At 48.3% G+C, this 22,045-nt stretch overlaps 2 protein-coding genes across 4 annotated transcripts in view; one reads left to right on the top strand and one right to left on the bottom strand.

Moving 5' to 3' along the window:
• Window positions 1–7,231: 7,231 nt before the first annotated feature.
• SOX8 (SRY-box transcription factor 8) lies at window positions 7,232–12,665 on the bottom strand. The gene is made up of 3 exons (XM_013367652.3): window positions 11,918–12,665; window positions 10,446–10,684; window positions 7,232–9,565 (listed from the first exon to the last, which is right to left on the bottom strand). Exons 1-3 carry the CDS (start codon window positions 12,358–12,360, stop codon window positions 8,835–8,837), a joined length of 1,413 nt encoding a protein of 470 aa, XP_013223106.3. The 5' UTR covers window positions 12,361–12,665; the 3' UTR covers window positions 7,232–8,834.
• A 6,800-nt stretch (window positions 12,666–19,465) lies between these two features.
• Window positions 19,466–22,045, top strand: part of LMF1 (lipase maturation factor 1) — a 180,574-nt gene continuing 177,994 nt past the window's right edge. Inside the window, exon 1 of one of the 3 annotated variants that reach the window (XM_005504541.3) lies at window positions 19,466–19,688. In XM_005504541.3, the coding sequence (XP_005504598.2) occupies window positions 19,481–19,688 (208 nt within the window). In that variant the 5' untranslated portion in view covers window positions 19,466–19,480. The remainder of the gene's footprint in view (window positions 19,689–22,045) is intronic. The other 2 variants (XR_010466377.1, XM_065031272.1) reach the window with 2 other exon arrangements.

Raw genomic sequence — 22,045 nt, 5'->3', positions numbered from 1 at the left:
GCTTCCATCTGGGAATTTTGTTAAGCGCTTTAAATATGTTTTTAACTTCTCTGCATCCCATCACCAGGCGTGGGTGTCAGCCAAGTATTCCAGGGCTCGGACACATGGCTCTGAAGGGATGGTCGGAATCTGGCACTGAACCTCTCACCTGACTTTGTTCTGACAGACGTTGCTCCAAGCTCCTCCCCTGCAGATCTGATTTCTCCCAAATGTGGAGAATATCTGGAATATCTGGATTCCTGCCTGAATTTTGTCCATTTGGGTCTGGTTTTATCCCCGTCTCCATCTGGTGAACAGGAGAAGCTCTTAAAGCCAACAGACCTTCTGGGGTTCAGGTGGCCCTGGAGCAGCGGGAGCTTCGGAGCGGCAGGACCAGGGGCTGGGGGACCTGGTGGTGACATGTCCCAGCTTGGCCAATGTCCCCTTGTCGCCAACAACAGCTTTTCCAGTTGCCTCCTTCCCATCTGCAGCACAAATAGAGGAGCACAGATAACAGTATTCTTTTTTCCTCCTTTTGCAGTGTTAAGAACCTGAAATCTCAGGAGAAGCATTACAATTTCCAATGGAACCAGCTACCTTCCCACATCTTTTTTTTAATTATTTTATTTTTGTTTGACATGCATGCCTTTACTTTCCCGAATGAGGAGTGCCACTAACTACCTCTTAAAATATTATTACAGAAGGGTTGTATTCTACAGAGAATGGCATTTTTTGTAATAACCCCATTTTCCTTTTCACTTATTCTTACCTAAAAAGTTTCAAATTGCAGCTCATCCATCTCCCTGACACCCAAATCCCCTCTCACGTTTTCAAATTTATATATATATATTTTTAACCCATTATTAGCTCATAGTACCCAGGGAAAAATAATATGTATAAATGAGAAGCGTGAAAAAGGGCCAGGCCCTTAGCAGAGGTGTGGGGTATATCAGTTTGGGCTGCTGGTTTGGGGACATCTGTCTGGAAATGAGTGGCTGGGACCAGTGCATCCAAGTGCATCCCAGTGCATCCCAGTGCATCCCCATGCACCCCCATGCTTCCCAGTGCATTGCTGTGCATCCCAGTGCATCCCTGTGCTTCCCAGTGCATCCCCGTGCATCCCAGCTCCCCCAGACAATGGCAGGATTGAGGCTGCAGGGCCAGCTGGAAAAGATGCATCTATGCAGGATGGGAAGGAGGTTGTGGGAAACAAAGTTATCCTCTGCCAGCTCCTGAGCAAAGCTTAAAACACAGTCTTTATGGTGTGAAAATCTCCAGGTTACGCAAAGGTGGCAGCTTTCTATTTTCACCAGGCTGTAATGAATCACTTGTAGGGAACAAGAAAAAAAACGCTATATCTTTGTTAAAGATTCCCTTTTATCCCCCGAAACTTGCACCCGGCTGTGTACAGACCTGACAGTAAACTGCTATTCCTATTTGTTATACTCTTGGAAAAAACAGCATTCCTCATCAAAATCACACCTACCCAACATGCTGGGATGCACTGGGATCCACGGGGATGCACTGGGAAGCACTGGGATGCATGGGGATGCACTGGGATGCACTGGGATCCATGGGGATGCACTGGGAAGCACTGGGTTGCACTGGGATGCACTGGGAAGCTCTGGGAAGCTCTGGGAAGCTCTGGGATGCATGGTGATGCACTGGGATGCACTGGTCCCAGCCACTCATTTCCAGACAGATGTCCCCAAACCAGCAGCCCAAACTGATGTACCCCACACCTCTGCTCAGGGCCTGGCCCTTTCTCACGCTTCTCATTTATATATTTTTTTCCCTGGGTACTATCAGCTAATAATGGGTTAAAAATATATATATATATGTTTTTTTAATTCTTTCTCGCCCTTCTGTGTGGGTTTTTTTTTTCCTATAACTCGCAGGCAACTGCTTAACATCAACAACAACCAGGCAACTTTGGCAGAAGCCGCCTCAAAGGGTCCGTGTGCGAGATGTTCAATGAACTTCCTAGCGACCAATAATTCCAGTTGGCTGCTTTTCCTTGAGCCTCATCCTCGCGGCGTGGGGCTGTGGAAGTGGCCGGGGCCGCAGCGCTCGCAGGGGCTGCACCAGCTGCACGAGGCTCTTTGGGAACGGGGGAAAGTGGGAGAAGTTTATTAGTTCTTTTCCTTTTTCTTTTTGCCTAAGTGAAGCTACTTCTCGCAAGTCTAAATATTTACGGGGGTTTCTGGACACACACACACACAAAAATTCATAAAACTATCGGCGCTGCGAGATTCTGATTCCCAATTATTTTGCTGTCGTGAAGTTAGGAAAAAAAAACTCCCAACTTTGTTTGTGCATTCTTATTGCAAACACAATGCCAACAATGGCTAAATAGACAGCATAATAAATAGCACCACAATGCCGACATAAAGGCCTTTCTGGTACTGCATACAAAATATAAACTGTGCCATGCCATTATTATTCCGGAGCCCTTGCTGAAACAGTGCAGTTGAAATTCCACCCCCAATGTGCACCTAATCAGCCATTCAGAGCCCCTTAATGACTTGTCAGTTCTTTGCCCTGCCATTTTCTGTCCAATTAATTCTTTTATTGTGCACCGGATAAAGGAAGACAAAGGCCTTCCATGCAATAATGAATCATTAAAATTCAGCAGCTCCTCTCTTGTGCTCTTGGCTCCTCACCAGCAATTCAGGCTGTTTCGCATTCGTTATGTGTGTGGTGCTTAAAATTCACTCTACCTCAAACAAGACCTTTCAAAACGCTTAACCCTTTCCTGGGTGAAGACCTCCATCGCTACGCTGGGAATTTAGACATACACACAAAAAAGGAGAAAAAAAGAGGAGGAGGGGGACGAGCGAGGGGAGGAGAAAGGCAGGCAGAGGTATTTTGGGTAAACGTTTTAATATCACGTCTCTGACAGTCACAATATTGCCTGTGCACACAGCCACAAACAAATGTGGGAGCGGGAGGCGATGCTGGCACAGCAGCGGGGCTGGGGAGCACGGTGGGACGGGGGTGTGGGACCGTCACCCCCACATCCCAACCCCAACCTGCAGCTTCGCATCGTTACCCCTAAGCCAACCCAGCCCCAGGAGCGGGTGGCGGAGGCAGGGAGGGACACCCTCTTATTTTGGATTAGGAGTGGCTTGTTTTTCATTCCTAATTGGTTTAAGATAAACTGAAAGAAGCCGGCTTTTAAACCTGAATAAGTGTGTCCAACTGGATTTTTTTCTTCTTTTTTTTTCCACAGGCTTCACTAAATCAGGTCAAAACCAACACTCCAGTTAAGCCAGTGACACACTGTGCATGGCTGAGCTTCGCAGCCATATGGGAGCGGCTTAATAGGGGTCAGCAGCAACGCCGGCGGCTCTTTCAAGCACGGGGAGAGCAAACCCCGGCTTTCGGCAGTGCCCACCACGGTTATCCAAGTGCCAAACCATTTCTGAGCAAGAACCGCCAGGGTTGGCGGCAATAGCCACCCCACCGGTGACTCTCATCTCACCGTTTGCTTTCTGAGCTTGGCTACAACTGTATTTTTTCAGTGCAGACTGTGTGGTTTTATGGAAAGACGTTGCCTGCCATTTCCCTCCTGGTGCAGCAAGGTTCTGCGAAAATATGAACTCGTTTTCCACCTAAGCCACAAAACCTGCGGCTGCAGCACCTTACTGAAGTCTGCGCTTTTCTGCAAATATTCTGCCACACAAACCCCATGGTCCAAGACCCACCGTGGGCTGAGCAAAGGCCTGTTGTCCCCCAAAAAAACGGGTTCACCATCAGACGTGATCCCCCGTATCGCAAAACGTCACATCGGCAGGGATTGCCCTGCAACCTCTGCAGCTCCAGCCCAGGCTGGGGTTGCAGGATGGCAGAAGAACGCAGCAATTTGTAATAAGCACCATTTTCCGTGGTTTGGGCTCCGGGGGGACTCTATTTTTAGCTCCTGCTGACTCATTTGGGAAATGGCTTCCCCTCCCCAAGCCTCATCCCTCGCCACTTGGTGCCATCCTGAATTCCTGCCTACAACACATATAAAGTGAATTTAAAATGACACCTCCCTGGCTTAGCTGGGCAGTGGAGATGGAATCGGGGCTGGACCCCTGGCTCTCACAGTCCTGAGAAGCTCCTCTCTTTTTGTTAATTATGGTGCCATTTAATGAAACCCCCAAAAACCCTGTGGAGCAGGATGGGGAGGTCTCTCTGGCAGCCGGGGTTCCTCATTGACATGAACCTCCCTGCTTTCAGTCCCACCCCCCCAGAAAGGGAGTTCAGAGCCCTTCTGCTGGTGAATTCACGCTTAATATTTTGCCTTCAGACTTAAAATTAATTGGACCCAACTTCATGCTCTCAAAGGCTGAAAATAGGGCAATACTGAAGTTTTGCCTGACCAGTGACGCTGGCCACAGTGTCTGCCAGCTCACCTGTAAACAGCTTTAACTGCCCTCCTGGTCCTCAAACACCACGTGCTTCAAACAGCACTCATGTCTCTAGTTATTTCTCTTTTTTATTTAATCTTTTCTTGCCTCCAGATCACAGGCAACATGTAGCCACGGCCTGCGAGCGCCCGGCCTTGGCCGCGGGAGGATGGAGGAGGCAGTGGGATGGGCCCATGGAGCAGGAGGCTGGAGGTGCTGGGGATGGCCAAAGGCAAAGACAGTTCAGATTCCCCTGGGAAGGGCTCTGGTGGCCCCACATCTCCCAGCAGAGCCGAGCTGGAAAAGTCAGACACCTCGAGGTCAACCCATGGACAGGGATACACCCATGAGGAAGTTCATTTAAGCCGATTGCTGTCATCAAAATGCCATTTAACAGTTGCTTTGCCACAAACCTGATGCCCAACTGTAAAGAAAAAAAGTGTAATAAAAGTTGATATCACTCCAGGAAAAATTGCAATAATGAGGATGGGAAGGGACTTTTTCCACCACACAGAAGGAATGTGGATATGGTCTATAAAATTAATTTCCTTTTTCTAACCAAACAGAACTTTCTGAGCAATTCAGATAAATAGCAACATTCATTATTCTCTGCATCAAAAATAAAAAAAAAAGGGAACTTTTATCGCTTGTGTATTCCTGCAATTATCTTGAGAAGCCTTTTCTGTTGACAGCCAGGGGTCAAAAGCCGGTCTTGGTTTCACCTGATCTCATTGATTTCTGCAGAGACATTCCAGATTCACGCCAGCACAAGAGCCGGCAGAGCTGAGCTGGGCACGCACAATGCTGCCATTCACCCACTTCTCTTTCTGTAGACGGTATCTACACGTAAAATGGAAGAAAAGGACAACGCATGAAAATGCATTTATACAAACAGCATTAACTTCAAATCAAAATGCTCTTCTCTGACTATAAACTGTGCCCCCATCAGTGTTTTTCTCCTCGGGAAATGAAATTGAAGACTCATAGGTTTAAGTGTAAATCTGGGTGTGGGGAGTGAAATTCTGGCGCTCTTAGAAATTTCCAGCCCACCCTGAAGCCCGAGTCACTGGGATTATTCAGGCTGGTGAATTTTACCTGCCTGTCACCTTCTTGACGGTTTGTGTTGTAAAGTCCTTGACTTTTTCTCAACAGTAAATGTGCAGCGAGCATCCCCTGCTCTGTGGGATGCCAAAAAAATAGTTGAATGTCACAATTCTATGATTCTATTCAGCATTAGCTTCTCAAACAGGAGCTGCTTGCAGGAGCTGCAGAGGGGTCTCCAGGGCTCACACCATCACCTGTACCTCCTGAACGGTACATTCGGTTTCTGCAAATATTAGGAAAAGCTAACTTGGTTTTGCAAAGCTTACAGAAAGCAAAACCAAGTGTGACCAAAAGCAAAAGGATTTCAAATCTGTGTATTTTGGATGTGCATTTCCTCGGCGCCGTCGCCAGGCTGGTCCAGGGGTCCCACGGCCACCCAGGGATGCCACGTCCACCCACAAGCACGCCGAGCTCCCGGCCACGCCAGACAGGGATGTCACCCCAGACAGGGATGTCACCCCATGCTGGGCCGCTGGGGATGGTTCAACACACTGGGAAAAGGAGAAAAAGGAAAGATGGAAAATAATGTTTTAATTTCACTATTTTGGGTGGTTTACAACACCATTGCACACAGATATTTCAACTCTGTTTTAAAAATTTATCCGGATATCAATGAAGTTACTGCAAGCTCTGCTATTAAACATCATGAGGAAAGTAAATATAAGCACTTATATTCTCATCTCACCTTTATTCTTCTTTTTTCCCCTCCAAAGTTAATGACTTTGGAGACAAAGCCCTACCCTGACATGCAGAACAAGCAAAGCCAAATCACATTTATTTTTCAAGCATGAGTTAGAATAAGGCTTGAAATTTGTGTTGTAACTAGAGGGAGGAGAAAGAAGGAAAGAAAGTCTCTAAAAGTTATTTTGCAGCTTTGGCTTAAAGCGCAATAAAGTCATTTTGCCAGCAGTTCTGCAAATGAGCGCAGAGAAAATGGTGTCCAGTTACCGACACTCTGGCAAAAAAAACCCTCTTGGCAGATGCCGCAAACAGCAAATTTGCTTTGGGACACTGTTGTTCAGACTTTGTTAATGTTCTCGAGCTTCATTAATTGTCATCACTTTTATTTTCCCCGCGTTAAAACATTTTCCACAGCGCTGCACTGCGACCAAGCCCTGAGCGGCCCGATGGCCCCAATTCCAAACCTTTCCTCCCAATTAGGGCCCAGGCTGAAAATCTTGCACTAGTTTCTTTGGACTGGTGAAATCAAGCTGCAGCTCAGTTTATACAATAATAATAATTAAAAAAAAAGGTTAAAAAGTCACAAATGTAACTATTGTAATGACTGTATAAAAAAATAAACAACAAACCTCTACATGCAACATATAATTTTGTTGCTATCGTAATCAAGATGTATTTGCAAGGGCTCGCCAACCAGAAAACAGAATTAGTTACTGTAAAATTCCTACGTGCCGTACAGAAGAAAATAAACTTGGTCTAAACCCATGGAGTCTGACCTCACAAACCCTTCCTCATGTGAGCAGTCCCACTGAAATCCTATGAAATCCTTGGGATTACGGGCATGGAAATATACTTCTCAAAGTTATCAGAAAAATACATCTCACATTAAGACATCCTTTAAGTACAGGGAGAGGGAGTGAGGAAAAAAGATCCAAACAGAAAACAAGACATTGGGAGAACAGAAAACCTTGGTCCAAGTATTTTATTCTGAATAGCCTGTCCCTTCCAAGCTGTTCTCTGCGTTTCTTTGCAGCGCAGGAACAGGCTCAAGCGGAAAGAAAACATAACACGTATTGATAAAAAGCACTTTTTAATTTTATCAAATTGATCTGTACAAAAGTTAGCATTGCTTAGTCAGAAGCTAGTGAAGAGAACAGATAAGTAACAGCCAAAGTCTTTCAAACTTTATACAGAAAAATAGATTGCATAAAAATGAGTCTTCTGTATTTTTCCCCCACCCCCACGTCCCCAAAAGGAAATATGCAAAAAATATTTTTAGAAAAAGAGTAGGAAACGTAGAAAAGGTAAAAAGGTGATAACCTCTGAAATGTGGTTTTAGATTTACAAAGTTTTTAAAGGCACAAGTTACCATAAAATAGATGGTTATTATATGCTCAGCATACAATGGAAGAAGTAGAAATATATCAATGAAATATTAGTCTAAAACTAAGTACCTAAAATTTTTTTAGTGGAGAAGATTTTAGTTTCACAGCTTGATGGATGATATCTGGTCCCTAGAAGCCAAAAATTAAAACAGAACTTGATAATTTCTCATTAAATTACATCTTCCTATGAAGTAGCCCTGGTTCTGAAAGCGTACAAAGACTCTGCAATGCCTTAAACCCAATTTGAAGGCCCCGAAGCAGGTAGCCAGAAAATTTGCCTGCTCCTTTTTCCAATGGTTTTATCATCCCAATTTAATTAGTAACTTCCCCCTGTCCCCCCCGTTACTTTTCATTCCCGTTTGAGTTTCCTGTTGGTGACCAGGTCTGCGATGGGCAGATCGGCTCCGTCCCTCTCACCAACACAACTGCTGCAGCGGTTCACAACGCAAAAAACCCAAAACCAACAAAAATCTATAGACTCATAACACCATTTTATTGTATCATCTCCACTATTATTATGCTCCCTCCCCACCTTTAAAATCTTTTAAAATTCTACTTTTTGCACAAAATTACTTCATTAATTAAAAGACAAAATAATACAGAACATAAATACATATTTAACAGATTAAAAAAAAAAAACGAAAACAAAACCAAAAACCCAACACTTTAAGCTTCCAAAACCAAAACAAAATGTTAATTACAGCCAAACCTTGCTTAGAAGAACTCTTGACTAAAAAAACAAACACTTCAGACATTTAATTGGTTGGTCCCACCAGACTTGTTTGTTCCCACGAGATTGTGACACGGAATAGCCGGATTTTGGGGTTTCATCCACGCTGGTCCCAGTGAGTTCTTGCCCTCAAGGTTGGTCCGTTCCTCACATTGCAATAGACCCTTAAAGTCTCGAACAGCTTTTGAAGTTCTTTTTCTTCCCCCCTCTGCCCACCCCCCTGCTCCACTTTTGCACTTGTCAACTTCCATGACGAGTAAGTTCAGTTCAGTCCTCACAGAGGAGTCGAATGGTTTTGTCCTTCATTTATTCAAAAGGAATCGCCCGTCCTTTTTTTAATTATTTTTTTAATTATTTTTTTTTAATTGTATTAATTCAAGAAAAATAGAGCTCTGTCCTTTTGGAGAGTTTTGAAGCAAGGGGACACCCAGTCACAACGAGCAAGAGCTCCCAGTGGCTCAGGAGGCACTTCGGAAACGATGGCAGCGCTCCCCGCTCTTCGTCTTCAATTCCTTCATTAGTGCACACGTCGGGGAAGCCCTCGGGGGCTCCATGCGCCCTTTAAGGCCTCGTCAGGGTCGTATAGACCGGCTGGTCCCAGTTAGCAGTCGGGCTGTGGGCCGGCGGGATGGACAAGCCGTTGAGGATGGGCGTCGCGTAGGGCCGGCGGGAGGAGTGGAAATAGGGATACTGGTAGATACTGGAGGGGTAGCCGGGGTAGGGGTTGTAGTAGTTGGAGCTCTGGAGGTCCGTGTAGTCGCACTGGGAGCTGGAGAAGGAGGCGGCGGCCGTGGCGGTGGAGGCAGTGGTGGCGCAGGCCTGGGCGCTGTAGGAGCCGTAGTCGGAGTGTGCGGGGGAGCCGTGGGACTGGTCACTGTAGTGGCTGGGGCTCAGCTGCTCTGTCTTGATGTGCGGCCGCTGCTGGCCCGAATCAGCGGATGACGGTGATGCCGAGGCAGGGCTTTTGTGAGTCCACACCTGGTTGGTCCCACCGGTGCCCGTGGCCGAGTGGGAGTAGGACGCACCGTAGGAGCTGGCGTTGGGGCCATGGTCAGCCGGCATGGCAGCGTGGCCGTTGAGCGGCAGGTACTGGTCAAACTCATGCACGTCAAAGGTCTCCATGTTGTTGATGACCTCGCTGCTCAGCTCTGAGATGTCCACGTTGCTGAAATCTATGTTCTGGCGGCCGCTCTCCACGAGGCGGCGGCCCTCATGCTTCAGCTCCTGCTTGCTGCCATGGTGGAGGTCGGTTTTGGGGGTGGTGGGTGGGGTGGGTGGCCCATGGGTCTGGCCTGGGGACAAAGGGACAGTCAAGCTTTAACAAGAGCGCATGCAAATTGAGGATAAAAAAATTGCACATTTCTCCCCCTTCTTATTGCAAGAGGGGGATTTAAATCTACAGCCCCATGTTGGAGGTAGCTCATGTCCCCCTGCAACCATCCTGGGGATCATGTCCTGAGCTGGGGTAAACCACTGGCATGAGGGACAGTTCACAGTGGGAAGAGAAACTGGAGAGTGCGTTGTGCCCATCATGATCCCTCTGGACACCCACGGCTGCACAAACTCCCTCTGGCCTGGGAAGCAGAACCAGGGGGTGGGTTCGGAGGGACCCGCTCAGCCTCTCCCCGCCGGCAGCCTGGAGCCAGCGTGGCTCTCCCGGAGGCAGAGGAGCCGTCCCGGGATCCCCAGCCAGGCTGGGCGAGAGAGCAGACGCGTCTGAAGCTGCAGGACGTTCGCAATCCTCCTGGAATCTGTCAACACGCGCCCCGTGCCAATTCACAGCACCGCCGAGGAGCAGCGAGTTTTGGGGGGAAGCTGTGTCTGTGGGACCTGCTCCCCCAGGCACCCTTCACAGAGTCAACACATTATTAACCCTTATTAGCTCGCAATTAAATCTCCCCACTATCAGGCCAGCTGGGAAACCAGGGTCCCTGCATTTTGGGGATTTCTTATTGCACAGTCAGCTCCACAAGCATTTACTAAATAAAACTGTCGCCACATTCACAATCTGGTGCAAAAACAGGGAAAATGACCCCTGCTTTTGCACAATCCCAATCCCATCAATATAAATTCTGGGGGCAGATGAGCCCTGTGCCCACCAGCGGGTTCACATCCCAAACCAACATGCTCAGGACCCACAGATTTATTTTTTTGCCCTTGACGTTCCTTTACCTGTGTGGTCGCCGTGGTGGTGGGAATCGGCCATGGCTCCCAGCCCGCTGTCCGCCTTGTAGATCTGCGTGCCTGCGTGGTGGCCGAGCTCGGCTCCCGAGTCCGAGTCGCTCTGCCCGGCTTTTACACTTTTCCTCCTCCGTGGCTGGTATTTATAATCCGGGTGATCCTTTTTGTGCTGGACCCTGAGCCGCTCAGCTTCTTCCACAAAGGGACGTTTCTCATTTTCGCTTAACAAACTGGTTTGGGATGATTTGGTTTTTTTAATAAGGAGGAAGGAAAAAAATTTCAAATTAATATCTTTTCCTTAGAAGTTTTCAGCCTATTTTCAAATTCCCACATCCCCACTTCCCATACACTGATTTGAACAAACAGAAAGTTAATTACAAAATTAATTTGCCATTGCAAAAAAGAGCTAAACTGTGTTGCAAAAATATATTAAAATACCAAGTGTAGAGGCGTGAGAAAAATTGGCCACTATGGACACCAATAACTGGGCAAAACAAAACTCCGCTGCCCCATTTTAAACACCTTCACCAAATGTTATTCCCATGTTTGTCCTGCAAATGCCACCCCTGTCACCGCGACAAACAACACTGCCCATTTCTAGCTTTGTTTGGTGCTTACAAAGAAACCACGAAGGCAACAGCCGTGGGATTACTTCTTTCTAAACTCTCCCCAGCCCAGACCTCTCTTTGCAAACTCTTGGACAGTTTAAAACCACAGTGGGAGCATCACTGGCCCAAACAGGCAAGAAAGATGCAAGTTTGGTACGGCCAGACACGACCGAATATACCACGCGGTAAAACGTGGCTGGTTGCAGAGCCTTGGAAAGCCGAGCGCACTCGGATGCCGCCCAGCAAAAAAGTTTGCATCAGTGGGCAGTGCTGAGCATGCAAGCATGCAGATAAGAAGGGAAATTAGAAAGAAGATTAAAATAACTGCTAAAAATCAGCTTGCTCGGCTTTACAGCTTGTTAAGCAGCAAGCAAGCACACCAAGGAAAAAAACTTTTAGAAGAAATCATTGTAAAAGAAGCAATTTTTAAAAAGTCTCAGTCTCCTGGGGACAGGGACATGGGAAATCCTGGCCAGGAGAGGCAGGAGCCCAGGCTGCACATCTGGGTGACGAAGCAGGGAAAATCCACACATGGGGCAGGAACCACCGGCTACGGCTGTGGGTCCCCAGGCCCCTGCACGGGGGCATTTTCGGAATGGGACCAACATGCTCTGGGGGATTTTTGCACTTCAGTCCGAAATACTTCGAGAATCCCCCGCGGGCCCATGCAGTCAAAAAAAAAAAAAAAAAAAGACTAAAAAAAAAAACAAAACCAAAAAGTTTTTTAAAAGCGGTGGGAGGGGGAATCCAGCTGTGCACCCCGAGGCAAAGCCCCGCGCAGCCCCGCGGGGTTGCGCGGCGCGCAGCGAGGATGCGCGGCTCGGAGGGGAGCGGGATGCGCGACCCGGGACTCACCGCCAGAGCTTGCCCAGGGTCTTGCTGAGCTCGGCGTTGTGCAGATGCGGGTACTGGTCGGCCAGCTTCCTGCGGGCGGCCTGCGCCCACACCATGAAGGCGTTCATAGGCCGTTTGACGTGCGGCTTGGCCTTGAGCGATCCGTTGCCGCGGACGGGCATGGGCACCAGGCTCCAGTCGTAGCCCTTCAGCACCTGCGAGACGGCATCGCGGATGCAGGCGGGGAAGCGCTCGTCCACCTCGGCCGCGTCCACCTTGGCGCCCAGCGGAGCGGAGCCGGGCGGACGCGAGGCGGGCGCGGGGGCGCAGCCCAGACCCTCGGAGCCCGCGGGGGACAGCGGCGAGTCGGAGTCCGAGTCCACGTGGGACATGGAGCTGGTGGTGCCCGCAGGGCTGCACGGAGCCTCCAGCGCTTTGTCGTGTTCCTCGGTCATGTTGAGCATTGGTGGGCGCGGGCTGGGGACGCGAAAAGGGGACGCGGGGCTGAGCCGCCCCAACGGCGAGGATGTTGCCCGGGCGGAGCGGCGGGGGACCGCGCACCCCTCCGCGGGCGCCCGAAGAGCGAGGAAAAAACAAGCAAAAAAAAAAAATCTACAAAAATAAAAAGATACAAATGTATGAAAATCTGCCGAGAAATGAAAAAAAAGAAAATAAGAAAACAACCCAAAGCAGTCCTGCTGCGGTACCGGCGCCCCACTCCGCGCCCGGCCCGTCCCGCCGCGCTCCACGTCCAGTGCGAAACTCGGCCCCTGGCAACAAGTGACTTTAAGGGGAGGGCAAGCGGCTCCTCCTCCGGCGCCGCTTTCCATTGGTGGAACGGGATGGTCATTTACATAAGGGGCGGGGCGAGGTTGCGACGCGCGTTCTCTCATCGCGCTCCCGCCGCCGGGACCCGTGGCCGCCGGGAGGTGCCGTCGCCCGGGGGCTGCAGAGCATCGCGGTACCGGTGTGGACCCTCCGGCCGTGGGGGTGCGTTTTATACCCGCGGCGTGCGGAGGGGATTTTTCTCTTTGCAGGGCTGGTGGCAGGTTCTAAGTCCCGCAGGCCGAGGAGGTGCGAGCGGCAACAGCCGCTTCCCGGGGCTCCGGTACAGCGGGCGGTCCCGGCCGGGTTACTTTTTAAGCAGCCTTTCCAGGAGGCTCAGTGCGCGGCAGAAGCACCGGTGCGTCCCGGTTGCAAGCGGGGCGGAGCTGCCCGCGTTCCGGCCGCCGAGCCCTGGTGCCCCCGGGCCACCTCGTACTCCTGAGCGCATCTTTTCTCCCCGCTCTCTCCAGCGGGCAAATAACGGAGGAAAGCGACAAATTGCTGGAAAGAACCGAAACGATCCCCTCCACCCCCTCCCGCTTCCCCTTGCCTGGTCCTCGGGCTCGGTACAGGGCTCGGACACCGGGGAACCTCCCTGGGAGGGCAGAGCCGAGGCTGCCCCAGCGGTTTTGCAGCGTCCGGAGGAGGATGCGGCACCTCGGGGTGAGCCTTTGGGTTTGGGGGGAGGTTTGTCCGCAAAATCTCCCCTGTTAACTCCGGGTGCGGGAGACCCCGGTGCGGGGCTGCACCCCTCGGGCCCCGCAACAAAATCCCTCTTTTAAAAGATTTCCCTGCGCCAGCCGGAGCGCTGCCCCTCTCCAAGCGAGCCCTGGGTTTGTAGCACTTATTTGGAGCATTTGATTCTAATTATCTGCGGAATCCGGCTTTCTAATTGCGACGGGAAAAAAAAAAAGCAACTCCCCAAATTCCAGTTTAATGCACTGCTTCCCCCAGCACTGCTACCTCCTGGAAAAAAAAGGGTCAAGTACAAGATTTACAGGGAAAAAATAGAAATTCCGGGAGTGCTTCAAGTATTCCAACATTTTAAAGGTAATAAAAATGGGGGGGGTTTGAGAGCATTTTGTTTAATTACCGTGATGTGTAATCACCTTGAAATAAAGCATAAGCTTTGAATTTAAATGTAATGCTGTTTAAATGTGCCTGAATGTCCATGTGCCTTCTATGTGAAAATCAATATGTTCCATTAAAGTGGAAAGTGAGATTTTATTTTATTTAAAAATTTTCTCATTTCCTTATTAGTAATTTCTCAAGATTTCAGTTTGCAGAGTCACGGAGCAAGTTACCTTGGGGCAAAGTATTTTTTTAATATAATTTTACAAAGTGGCATTTAAAAAAATAGTGACTTCAAGGCTTAAGGCAAACTATGTATATTGAACTTGGAAGTGTGAATTAATTGCATTTCTCTTCCAGGGCCCAATCCAAAGCTTAATGAGACCGTGAAAGAGTTTCTATTTCCCCGGGCTTCAGAGAGGTGGCTTTGCACTGCTGTTGGACATTGGGCAAAGCTATTTTTTTCCCCCTCATATGACATATAACTAATACCCATTTCTATAATGCTTGCCTCTTAGGATTCTCATGTCTCTTTAATAAGGAATTCTTTGAGTTAAGTAAATTGTATTTCATCCATTTTAGAGGTGGCTTAGTCAAAGCAATAATCACGATTTTTAGTCCACCTCTTGCGCGGCACCTTCCTCGGAAGATTTGAACCTCATTGCATGGCTGAGGCTGGGAAGGGGTTTGTGGAATATTCGGAGCTTGGGGAAAAGATTAAAAACAAGAGCCCCTATTTTCTGATCCCTGCCTTCAACTACAAGTCAAATTCCTGCAAAAGAAGCCTCCAAGAACAGCAGGAGTTAGAGATGTTGGTTTTCTTTGTCCTTTCAGGGCTCCCCAGCTCTGCCCAAGAAAGGGAGGTGTGTTTCCAAGCCCATACACTTCAATTCCGCTTTGCCCAATGCAGGTGGGAGGAGGAGGAGCAGCACAATTTTCAGTAGTTTCTTTCTCTTACTCTAGAGACGGGCACGGGGAAGAGGCAGCACCTGGAACCAGAGCAGGGTACTTGTCCTGCTTCACGTCTGGTTTTGTGACCTTGCACAAACCATTTTGCGTCTCCCAGCGTCAGTTCTCAGCTGAGCTGGTGGAGGGAGCAGCATTGGCCTGTCTCGCAGACCGATCCTGAGACATTCACTCATCCATGAAATGGAGTGAGATTATCCTTGGACAAGTGGGTTCAAGTGGCATCGTTTGTTTTACAGGGGTCTCGTGTTCAAATTTTGCATGACAAAGTACCAGCGCTGTTTGCAGAGGGATGGGAAAAGATGGAGTTGCAGGACAGGCCTTGCAATGGTCTCACACGAAGCACCATCTAGACCTGGCCTAATGTTTCTCTGTCTTGACCCAGCCCATTGTGGGGCAGCCCCTGATGCTGGGATTTGTAGGAAAAGGGTGCAGGTCTGGGAGGAAAGAACCAGGACTCCCACTGCCCAGTGGAGCCTTGGAGTGCACCCAAGCAGGAGATGTTTAGAGAAGATTTGGTGGAACAGAGCTGGCTGTTCATGACAGAAAGTGGGCACAGCAGAGCTCCACCAGCTGCCTGGCAATGTTGCTTCATTTTCTTTAAAGTCTGGCACCATCTCCAATAAAGTTCCTGGCCAGCTCACACAAGCGTTCCTGGGGATCGGGCACTAAATAACAAGGTGTGCATGGTTGGCTCCATCGCATCGTCATTTGTCACCTGGGAACCCTCAGAATCCTCACGGGATAGGAGGTCAAGCCACCAGTTCCTCTCCACCATACTTACTGGTTATGTAGGAATTGGGGGGTGTGTGTTGGCTTCAGAGCAGCCAGAGCACCCCTAATGTCAGGGAGGAGAAATTTCATCTTCAGCAGAAGCCAGGGAAGGCATTTTCAGAGCATGAGAACACGTGGCGACCCCTGCACACGATGGGACATGCAACATGCTGGACCCTTTCCCCAGCCCAAAGGTGGGTTCTACCGCTTCATCTGATCAAGTGTAAAAGTTGCCATTTTTCAAAAATTGTCTGCCTTTGAACTGCAAGCAGCTTTTACATGGGAATTTCAAAGAGCAAATAGAAAGAGCCTTACAGGGGAAGAAAAAACAAGCCCTGATCAGATAAGAGTAAACCTACACATCATGTTAAAATGAGCCTCTGACGTGCAGGATTAATGCGCTGCCCAGAGGATACAGCCGTTCAGTGGCAGCTCAGAGATTGCTGTGGAACAATGTTCAGTCCTTTTCAGGAAAGCTCCTGATAGCTGAAGAAAAAAACCAAAACCAAAACTGACTTGCGCTAACTTTGAACTAATTTCAATTAAAATAGCAGCAGAAGAGCTGAAAAGCTCTGCTCTCAAGATGATGGGTCCAATCCTATACTGCGTGCTTGTGAAAGCGCCAGTAATTTTAAGACTAAAATTTACATTGCTCAGCTGCTTGCAGATCAGTTTAGGTCCAAAATTTGTCTTCTGTTCATGTGAAATGAGCCCTACTCTTCTGACCAATTCAAGAGTAAAAGGGACGCAACCTTTTTGCAAATTTTAATTAACTCTTGCGGTATTTAGTCCTCAGCATTTCCCCAGCTCCCACCACTGTGCTGCTTGCCACCTGTACAGCAGGAGGGAAAAATTCCTGTGCTCCAGTCACTATGTGCTCCCACCATAGCAAGAAGTACTTTTTCTTATTGCACAGCCTCATCATTAGAGGCGTCTCCATGGATTGTGATGAGCTGGGGACTCCAGGTGCCCATCACTGCGAGTGGATGCAAACTTGTCCCCATTGCACAGCTGCTGCAGTCTGCTGAGAACAGGGGGGAAGACGGAGGCTTAGTTTAATATTAGTTTTTACTGTGTTAATGGGGTGCTTAGCTCCAGCGTCCCTCCTTTTTCTGGACGTGAATAGTTTGGCAGCTGCAGGACAAACAGAGGAACATGTCCCCCAGCAGCTCTTTTCCAACCCAGAAACATTTACCTGGCATTGATGCAAGAAACTCCACACACCTGCACCAGGCAGGACTCCGCTGACCTCTCTGCTGCTTGAAATGCAAGCGGGGAGGAGCACGTGGGATTCCTAAACCCTTCTCTAGGTTTCATCATGGCAGCAGTGAGGCCTTCATGAAAATCTTTACATGTTACATTTGGCCCGGTGTGTAATTTCAGCTAAAATAAAATAGCCCTTAATAACTTTTATGATTATTAATTTTTTTTTTAATATCCCAGTGGACAAAGTTAACAAGTGGCTTGTTCTGAGTTTTTATCTTGCAGGTTTCCCAGGCTGAGGCTGCAGACCAGAAAACAAGCGTGCAGAAAGACCAAAACCAGGGCAAAGGAAAAGATACGTCAGTGTGTTATTTCTGTTCAAATACTCTAAGATACCAGCAACAAAACAAAATTTGCTTTTGTGGGATCAACACCTCTCATGTACACGTTACATGTTAAAGGCCAGGGGAGACACTGGCAAAAGATCTCACCTCTCCTCCTGCCCAACACAGACTGGATGGCACCTTTTCAAAATGATGGAGAACCACAATTCTATTAATTATGATTACCATGACCATTAATTGTTTGTCCTGTAGTACCACTTAGGAATCCCTCTTCTGAATCAGCACCTTCTCATTATGGATGCTGTGCAAATACAGGAGAAAAAAGGTAATTCTTCTTCTGGAAATCCTTTTCAGCCTTAATCCTGCTAACCCTGGAGTTACAGATCAGATTTGCAAAGGGAAGAATACGGGATTTTAATGGAAAAAAATATTACCACCAGAAAAATCTTAACTAGTAAAAGGGAGCTCCCAAATTCTTTGCAAGATTCCCACCTCCTATTTAGCAAATGCAGCTGAATGGTCAGCGGGATTGCGTATAACTTCATTACACATAATTGTGAATGTATGTTTTCTTTAGACGAGTCCCCAAATGTTAATGCTGCTTTACAAAATAGTTATTTCTGCACACATTCACTTTCCTCTGTTTTATTTAAACCCAATTCCTGGCAGCCAGAGGGGCGAAAGCCTAGACTTGAATGAACACAGAGTAATCTAGGGTGCCAGGGACAGCAGGGTTGAGGTGCTGGTGGGGACAGCTGCTGGGTGCTGTGACAGTAAATGCTTGTTTCTCTGTCACTTTTGCAGCTGTTTGGAACACAGCAAAATAGGGTCGGGCGGGGGGATGTGGTGGCGCGGATTTTGTTGAATGAAGATCAGCATCAATGATGCTTCAGCGCCCGCCTGACATTTATGAATCACTTTCCCTTTGAGACTTCAAGGCTCAGAGCCTCGCTTTTAAATATCTTGTTTGCATTGCTTGCTTGGTTTTTACATTGTTTTATTTTTCTGGTACGTTATTTTGAAAAGAGGGAATGTGAAGGAAAATCATTAAATGAAAATAAAATTACTTTAAATAGATAAGTGGGCAGAAAACGAGACACAGGTGATGTTGCACACAAAGCTGCGGACTGGCTGGAACGCAGAAAAGAGAGGAGCTGACTTGATGTTCTGATCTACCATTTTATCACACTTTTTCCTTTATAGCTTGAACCATCTTCCAGTAAAGCGAAAGGAAAGGCTTCCATTGCCTTTTGTGAGAGTTGGATTGATCCTGCAGAGTAACAACATCTTTCTGCCATTTAATAAACTTAAAACTTTGCAGCCCGTGTTGTTGCAAGGTGCGGTGACACACAATGTCCCCCGAGCTTGGGTCAGCAGATCTCAGAGTGATCTTCGGCAATGAAAACCAACTCAGCTAAATGTCACCTTCCCAGCTCCAATTATTATTATTTTTCTTAATCTTCAGCCTAAACTTTCCGCTTTTCCCCAGTAATTTCCTCAATTATCCAGTTTGTTTTACAGACATTTCCATTTAATGTGGAATTTGCTGTAACAGTTTCACAAAGACCCCACAAAGGAAACCATTAGCTTACATCTATTTAAATTTATCTAGCCGAACCTTGTGGCTAATCCAAAGGGAAAGCGAAGCTGCAGTGTACCAGAGGCCTTCAACAAATAGCTTATTTTTCTTTCGCTACACAATGCACCATTATGTAGGGTTTTTTCGAAGGAGAACAATGCAAGCAGCAGTGATGGGAAACTGGAAAAACAAAAGAGGCATTTAGAAGGGGCCGCTTTGCAGCCTGAAAAGCGTTGAATAATGTTACACCTGATAGCAGATACTTTCTCAGAGACCACTGGGCGGTTCAGCCCCGCGGTTATTTACTTCAGCGGGACACATGACGCATGTCTAAACTCATCGATGACTGTCGAGGCTGTTTTATTAAGGTAGTTTTGCTAAAAAAAATCGTTTTATGAACTCAACATGGAGTCAAGAGTTTGACAGCTACAATGATGTAAAAATCATGGCAGCATCAGAAGTGGCCAGCGTTGAAAACCTGAGGAATTTATCTTGATTTTTTTCCTTAAGGAGGGAGTGCAGACACGTTGGGGTGAGCTAGGGGGGCTGTGATGCAAGGTGCGGCCGGTGGATTAGGGGTTTTGGAGTCAACTCTTTCAACTTTCTTTCCAGGTTTATTTATTTAAAAAAAAAAAAACAACTTCGCACTCTCTCGCCGTTTTTCAAGGTCGCTCCCTAAGGCCGGGGTATATAAACGACATTTTTCCACATAAACCCCAGCCCAGCCACTGCTCTACCAACATGGCTGCCTGAGGGGGCGACCTGGGTCAGGCGTCCCCAGCGCGGCCGGCAGCGCGGCGGGGGGCGGGCCGCCCCGCACGCATGCTCGCTGCGGGCCCCGACATGGCGGCGCCCAGCGCGGCGCTGCGGCAGCGGCGGGCGGCAGCGGGCGGCGGCGCCCCTGGAGCCCCGGAGTGGGTTGTGGCGGGGCCGGCGGGCAGCGGGGTCGGGCCGCAGCCTCCGCCGCTGCTGCCGGGCACTTTCTGGCTGACCCGCATCGTGCTGCTGCGATCCATAGCGCTGCTTTACTGTGAGTCTGCGGGCGCTGCCCCGGGAGCGGGGGGGAGCCCGGCCCGGCTGAGCCCCGGGCTGCTGGTGATACTGGTGTTTCTGATTATTAGACTGTATTTTAAGGAATTATAGAACTCATGGTTTAGGAGAATATTAAGGTAGCAACCTTTAAAGATTTACCAGACTTACAAGCATAGAATTTTGTAGAAGCAGACCTTGTAGTCATAGAATCTTTGTATTTAGTAATCATACCCCATTCTTAAAATTGGCATAGATTTACAACATATTCTTTTAAAACAGATAACTGAGAAGCAGCTGAGAAACACGTGAATGTTACTTAATGTTGCTTAAACAGCTTGTCTTAGAATAGGTGCAGAATATGTTAATGGTTGTCAAAAGTTGTAATGAATATGTAATTTTTCTATCAATATAAGCCATGTATGACCAGCATGTATGTCCACTCCATGGGTGACAGACCTATGGAGGGACACCCCCACACCGTCCCCTGCGCTGATTAAGAAATGTTACCTTTAAAACCCAAAAATGTGGGTTTAAGAGTCCATTACTTTGCCGATTTTACGGTATCACTGGGGCAGCTGGGCTTGGTTGCCCTGTGGAGTCCTGGGGTTGCCCCAACCCTTCTGGCCTTCCCCACTGCACAGCCTCAGCTGAGACCCCTGCCCTGGGGGGTGAGCCCTCCCATGAGTTCCGTGCTGGTGTCACAACCTGAGGTCCCGTTGTGGTGGGAGAGGACACCCATGACTATCTTATCTACTCGGAGATGGATTGGTTTGCGGGGCGGGGGGCTGCAGGGTGCTTTGCCCCCAGCTCTTGGGTCCAGAACCCATCCTGACAGGGATGCAGCAATTGCACTGAAGAACCCTGCCAGCCTTTTACCAAAAATACTGCTTAATTTTGCGTGTTGGGGGTACATGTTTGCATACACGAAGCTTGAGGGGACGTGTGAGATGTGCAATGGGAAAAGCCTCTTGTTTTCAACTCCTGCTTAGCTGGTGGGACAGGGGCCCTGCAATCGACAATTAGGATGGTGTTGGGTGATGTTTGGTGTCCCAAGCTGAAAGGAGGGTTTGCTGGTATCTGTCGGCAGGGCTGGTTGGAGCTGGTCATCCTTTTTCTTCAAGGTAGATGTTGTGAGTGAACTGTGCGAGAGAGGAACTTTTTGTCTAATGCAGAAGCAGGTCTCCCAGCATCTTATGCAAGAAGAGACTGGACAACACCCTCAGACACATGGTGCAAATTTTGGGGTTGTCCTGTACAGGGACAGGAGTTGGATTTGATGATCCTTGTGGGTCCCTTCCAACTCAGGGCATTCTATGTGGGACAGGAGGGAGGTGACATCCTTGGGTGCCAATAGCACTGGTAAGGACCTAGAATTTACATGACCTTAAAATGGTTAATGGTGAAATTGGTTTCCAACCTCGTTTGGCTCTTGTTTTGGCAGGGAGTGCTGAGAGCCATGCTCAGAGCCCACTGGTGTTCCACTTAAAAAATATTCACAGTGAAACCTAAACTGACATGTAACACACTATGTTACAAATTCTAAACTTGCCCCAGATTTGTCCACAAAATCGTTAGGATTTGTAGGCTGGCAGCCTGCTTAGATTATTTTGCATCAAAACCATGCAGAAGTTGTAGTTTTGTATGGTTTTGACACGTGCTCTGTTTCTAGTTTGGTTTCGGCTCTTGGTGAAATGCGGGGTTATGACTCTTTCAGTCAAAATGAAAGCGATTCTGATATTCCCCCGTGTGTAAATCCAGACTGCTGAGTTTCCCGTAGCTTGGTTTGCAGTTTCCTTATGAAAAACTGATTAGTGTTCTCTGCTGTGTGTTCAGGGGAGGCCACTGCTTTCTGATCGTGGATTTGGGGTTATAAATATGCCACATCTGGGTCGAAATGCTGTCCCGTAGGGTGGTGGTGTGTTTGATGGGAAGGGAGCAGGTGGTGGTTGGAAGGGTGGGAGTTGGGAAGGGGGTGATGAGGAGGAGGGTGAAGAGTGAGTCAGACACATGGGACCTTCTGGTGAGGGAGAGACCTGAGTTGAGACAAGGAGAGCAGCAGGAGGTGAGGAGCAGTTATCCCAATCAGAGACAGGTGAGTTACAGGGTGGAAATGATTGAAACCTGCGGGCTGCAGGGAGAAGGGAGAGTGAGGCTGTATGAGCCAGGGGATGAAGCTCAGGTGTGGTGAGTGAACGTGGGATGGCAGCAAATAGAGGGAGAACAACTGGATTCAGCACTTTTCTGAAGAGGAGAGTGGAGTGGGGGTGCCTGGGAGTAGCAGAAGTGGGGAAAAGACCCCAAAATGCTTCCACAGTCTAGAGCAAGGAAACCTTTTGGATGGCGGTAGCGTCAGAG

The sequence above is a fragment of the Columba livia genome, chromosome 15 (assembly GCF_036013475.1).
Source record: "Columba livia isolate bColLiv1 breed racing homer chromosome 15, bColLiv1.pat.W.v2, whole genome shotgun sequence".
NCBI lineage: Eukaryota > Metazoa > Chordata > Aves > Columbiformes > Columbidae > Columba > Columba livia.
This window is presented reverse-complemented; position numbering and strand designations above follow the sequence as displayed.

What these genes read in the sequence shown, in the direction of transcription:
- SOX8 (XM_013367652.3), bottom strand. Translation starts at nt 12,360, where the DNA reads ATGCTCAACATGACCGAGGAACACGACAAAGCGCTGGAGGCTCCGTGC. An exon ending in ACCCTGGGCAAGCTCTGGCG is followed by an intron (nt 10,685 to 11,917) that starts GTGAGTCCCGGG and finishes ATCCCAAACCAG; the next exon opens with TTTGTTAAGCGAAAATGAGA. An exon ending in CCACCACGGCGACCACACAG is followed by an intron (nt 9,566 to 10,445) that starts GTAAAGGAACGT and finishes CTTTGTCCCCAG; the next exon opens with GCCAGACCCATGGGCCACCC.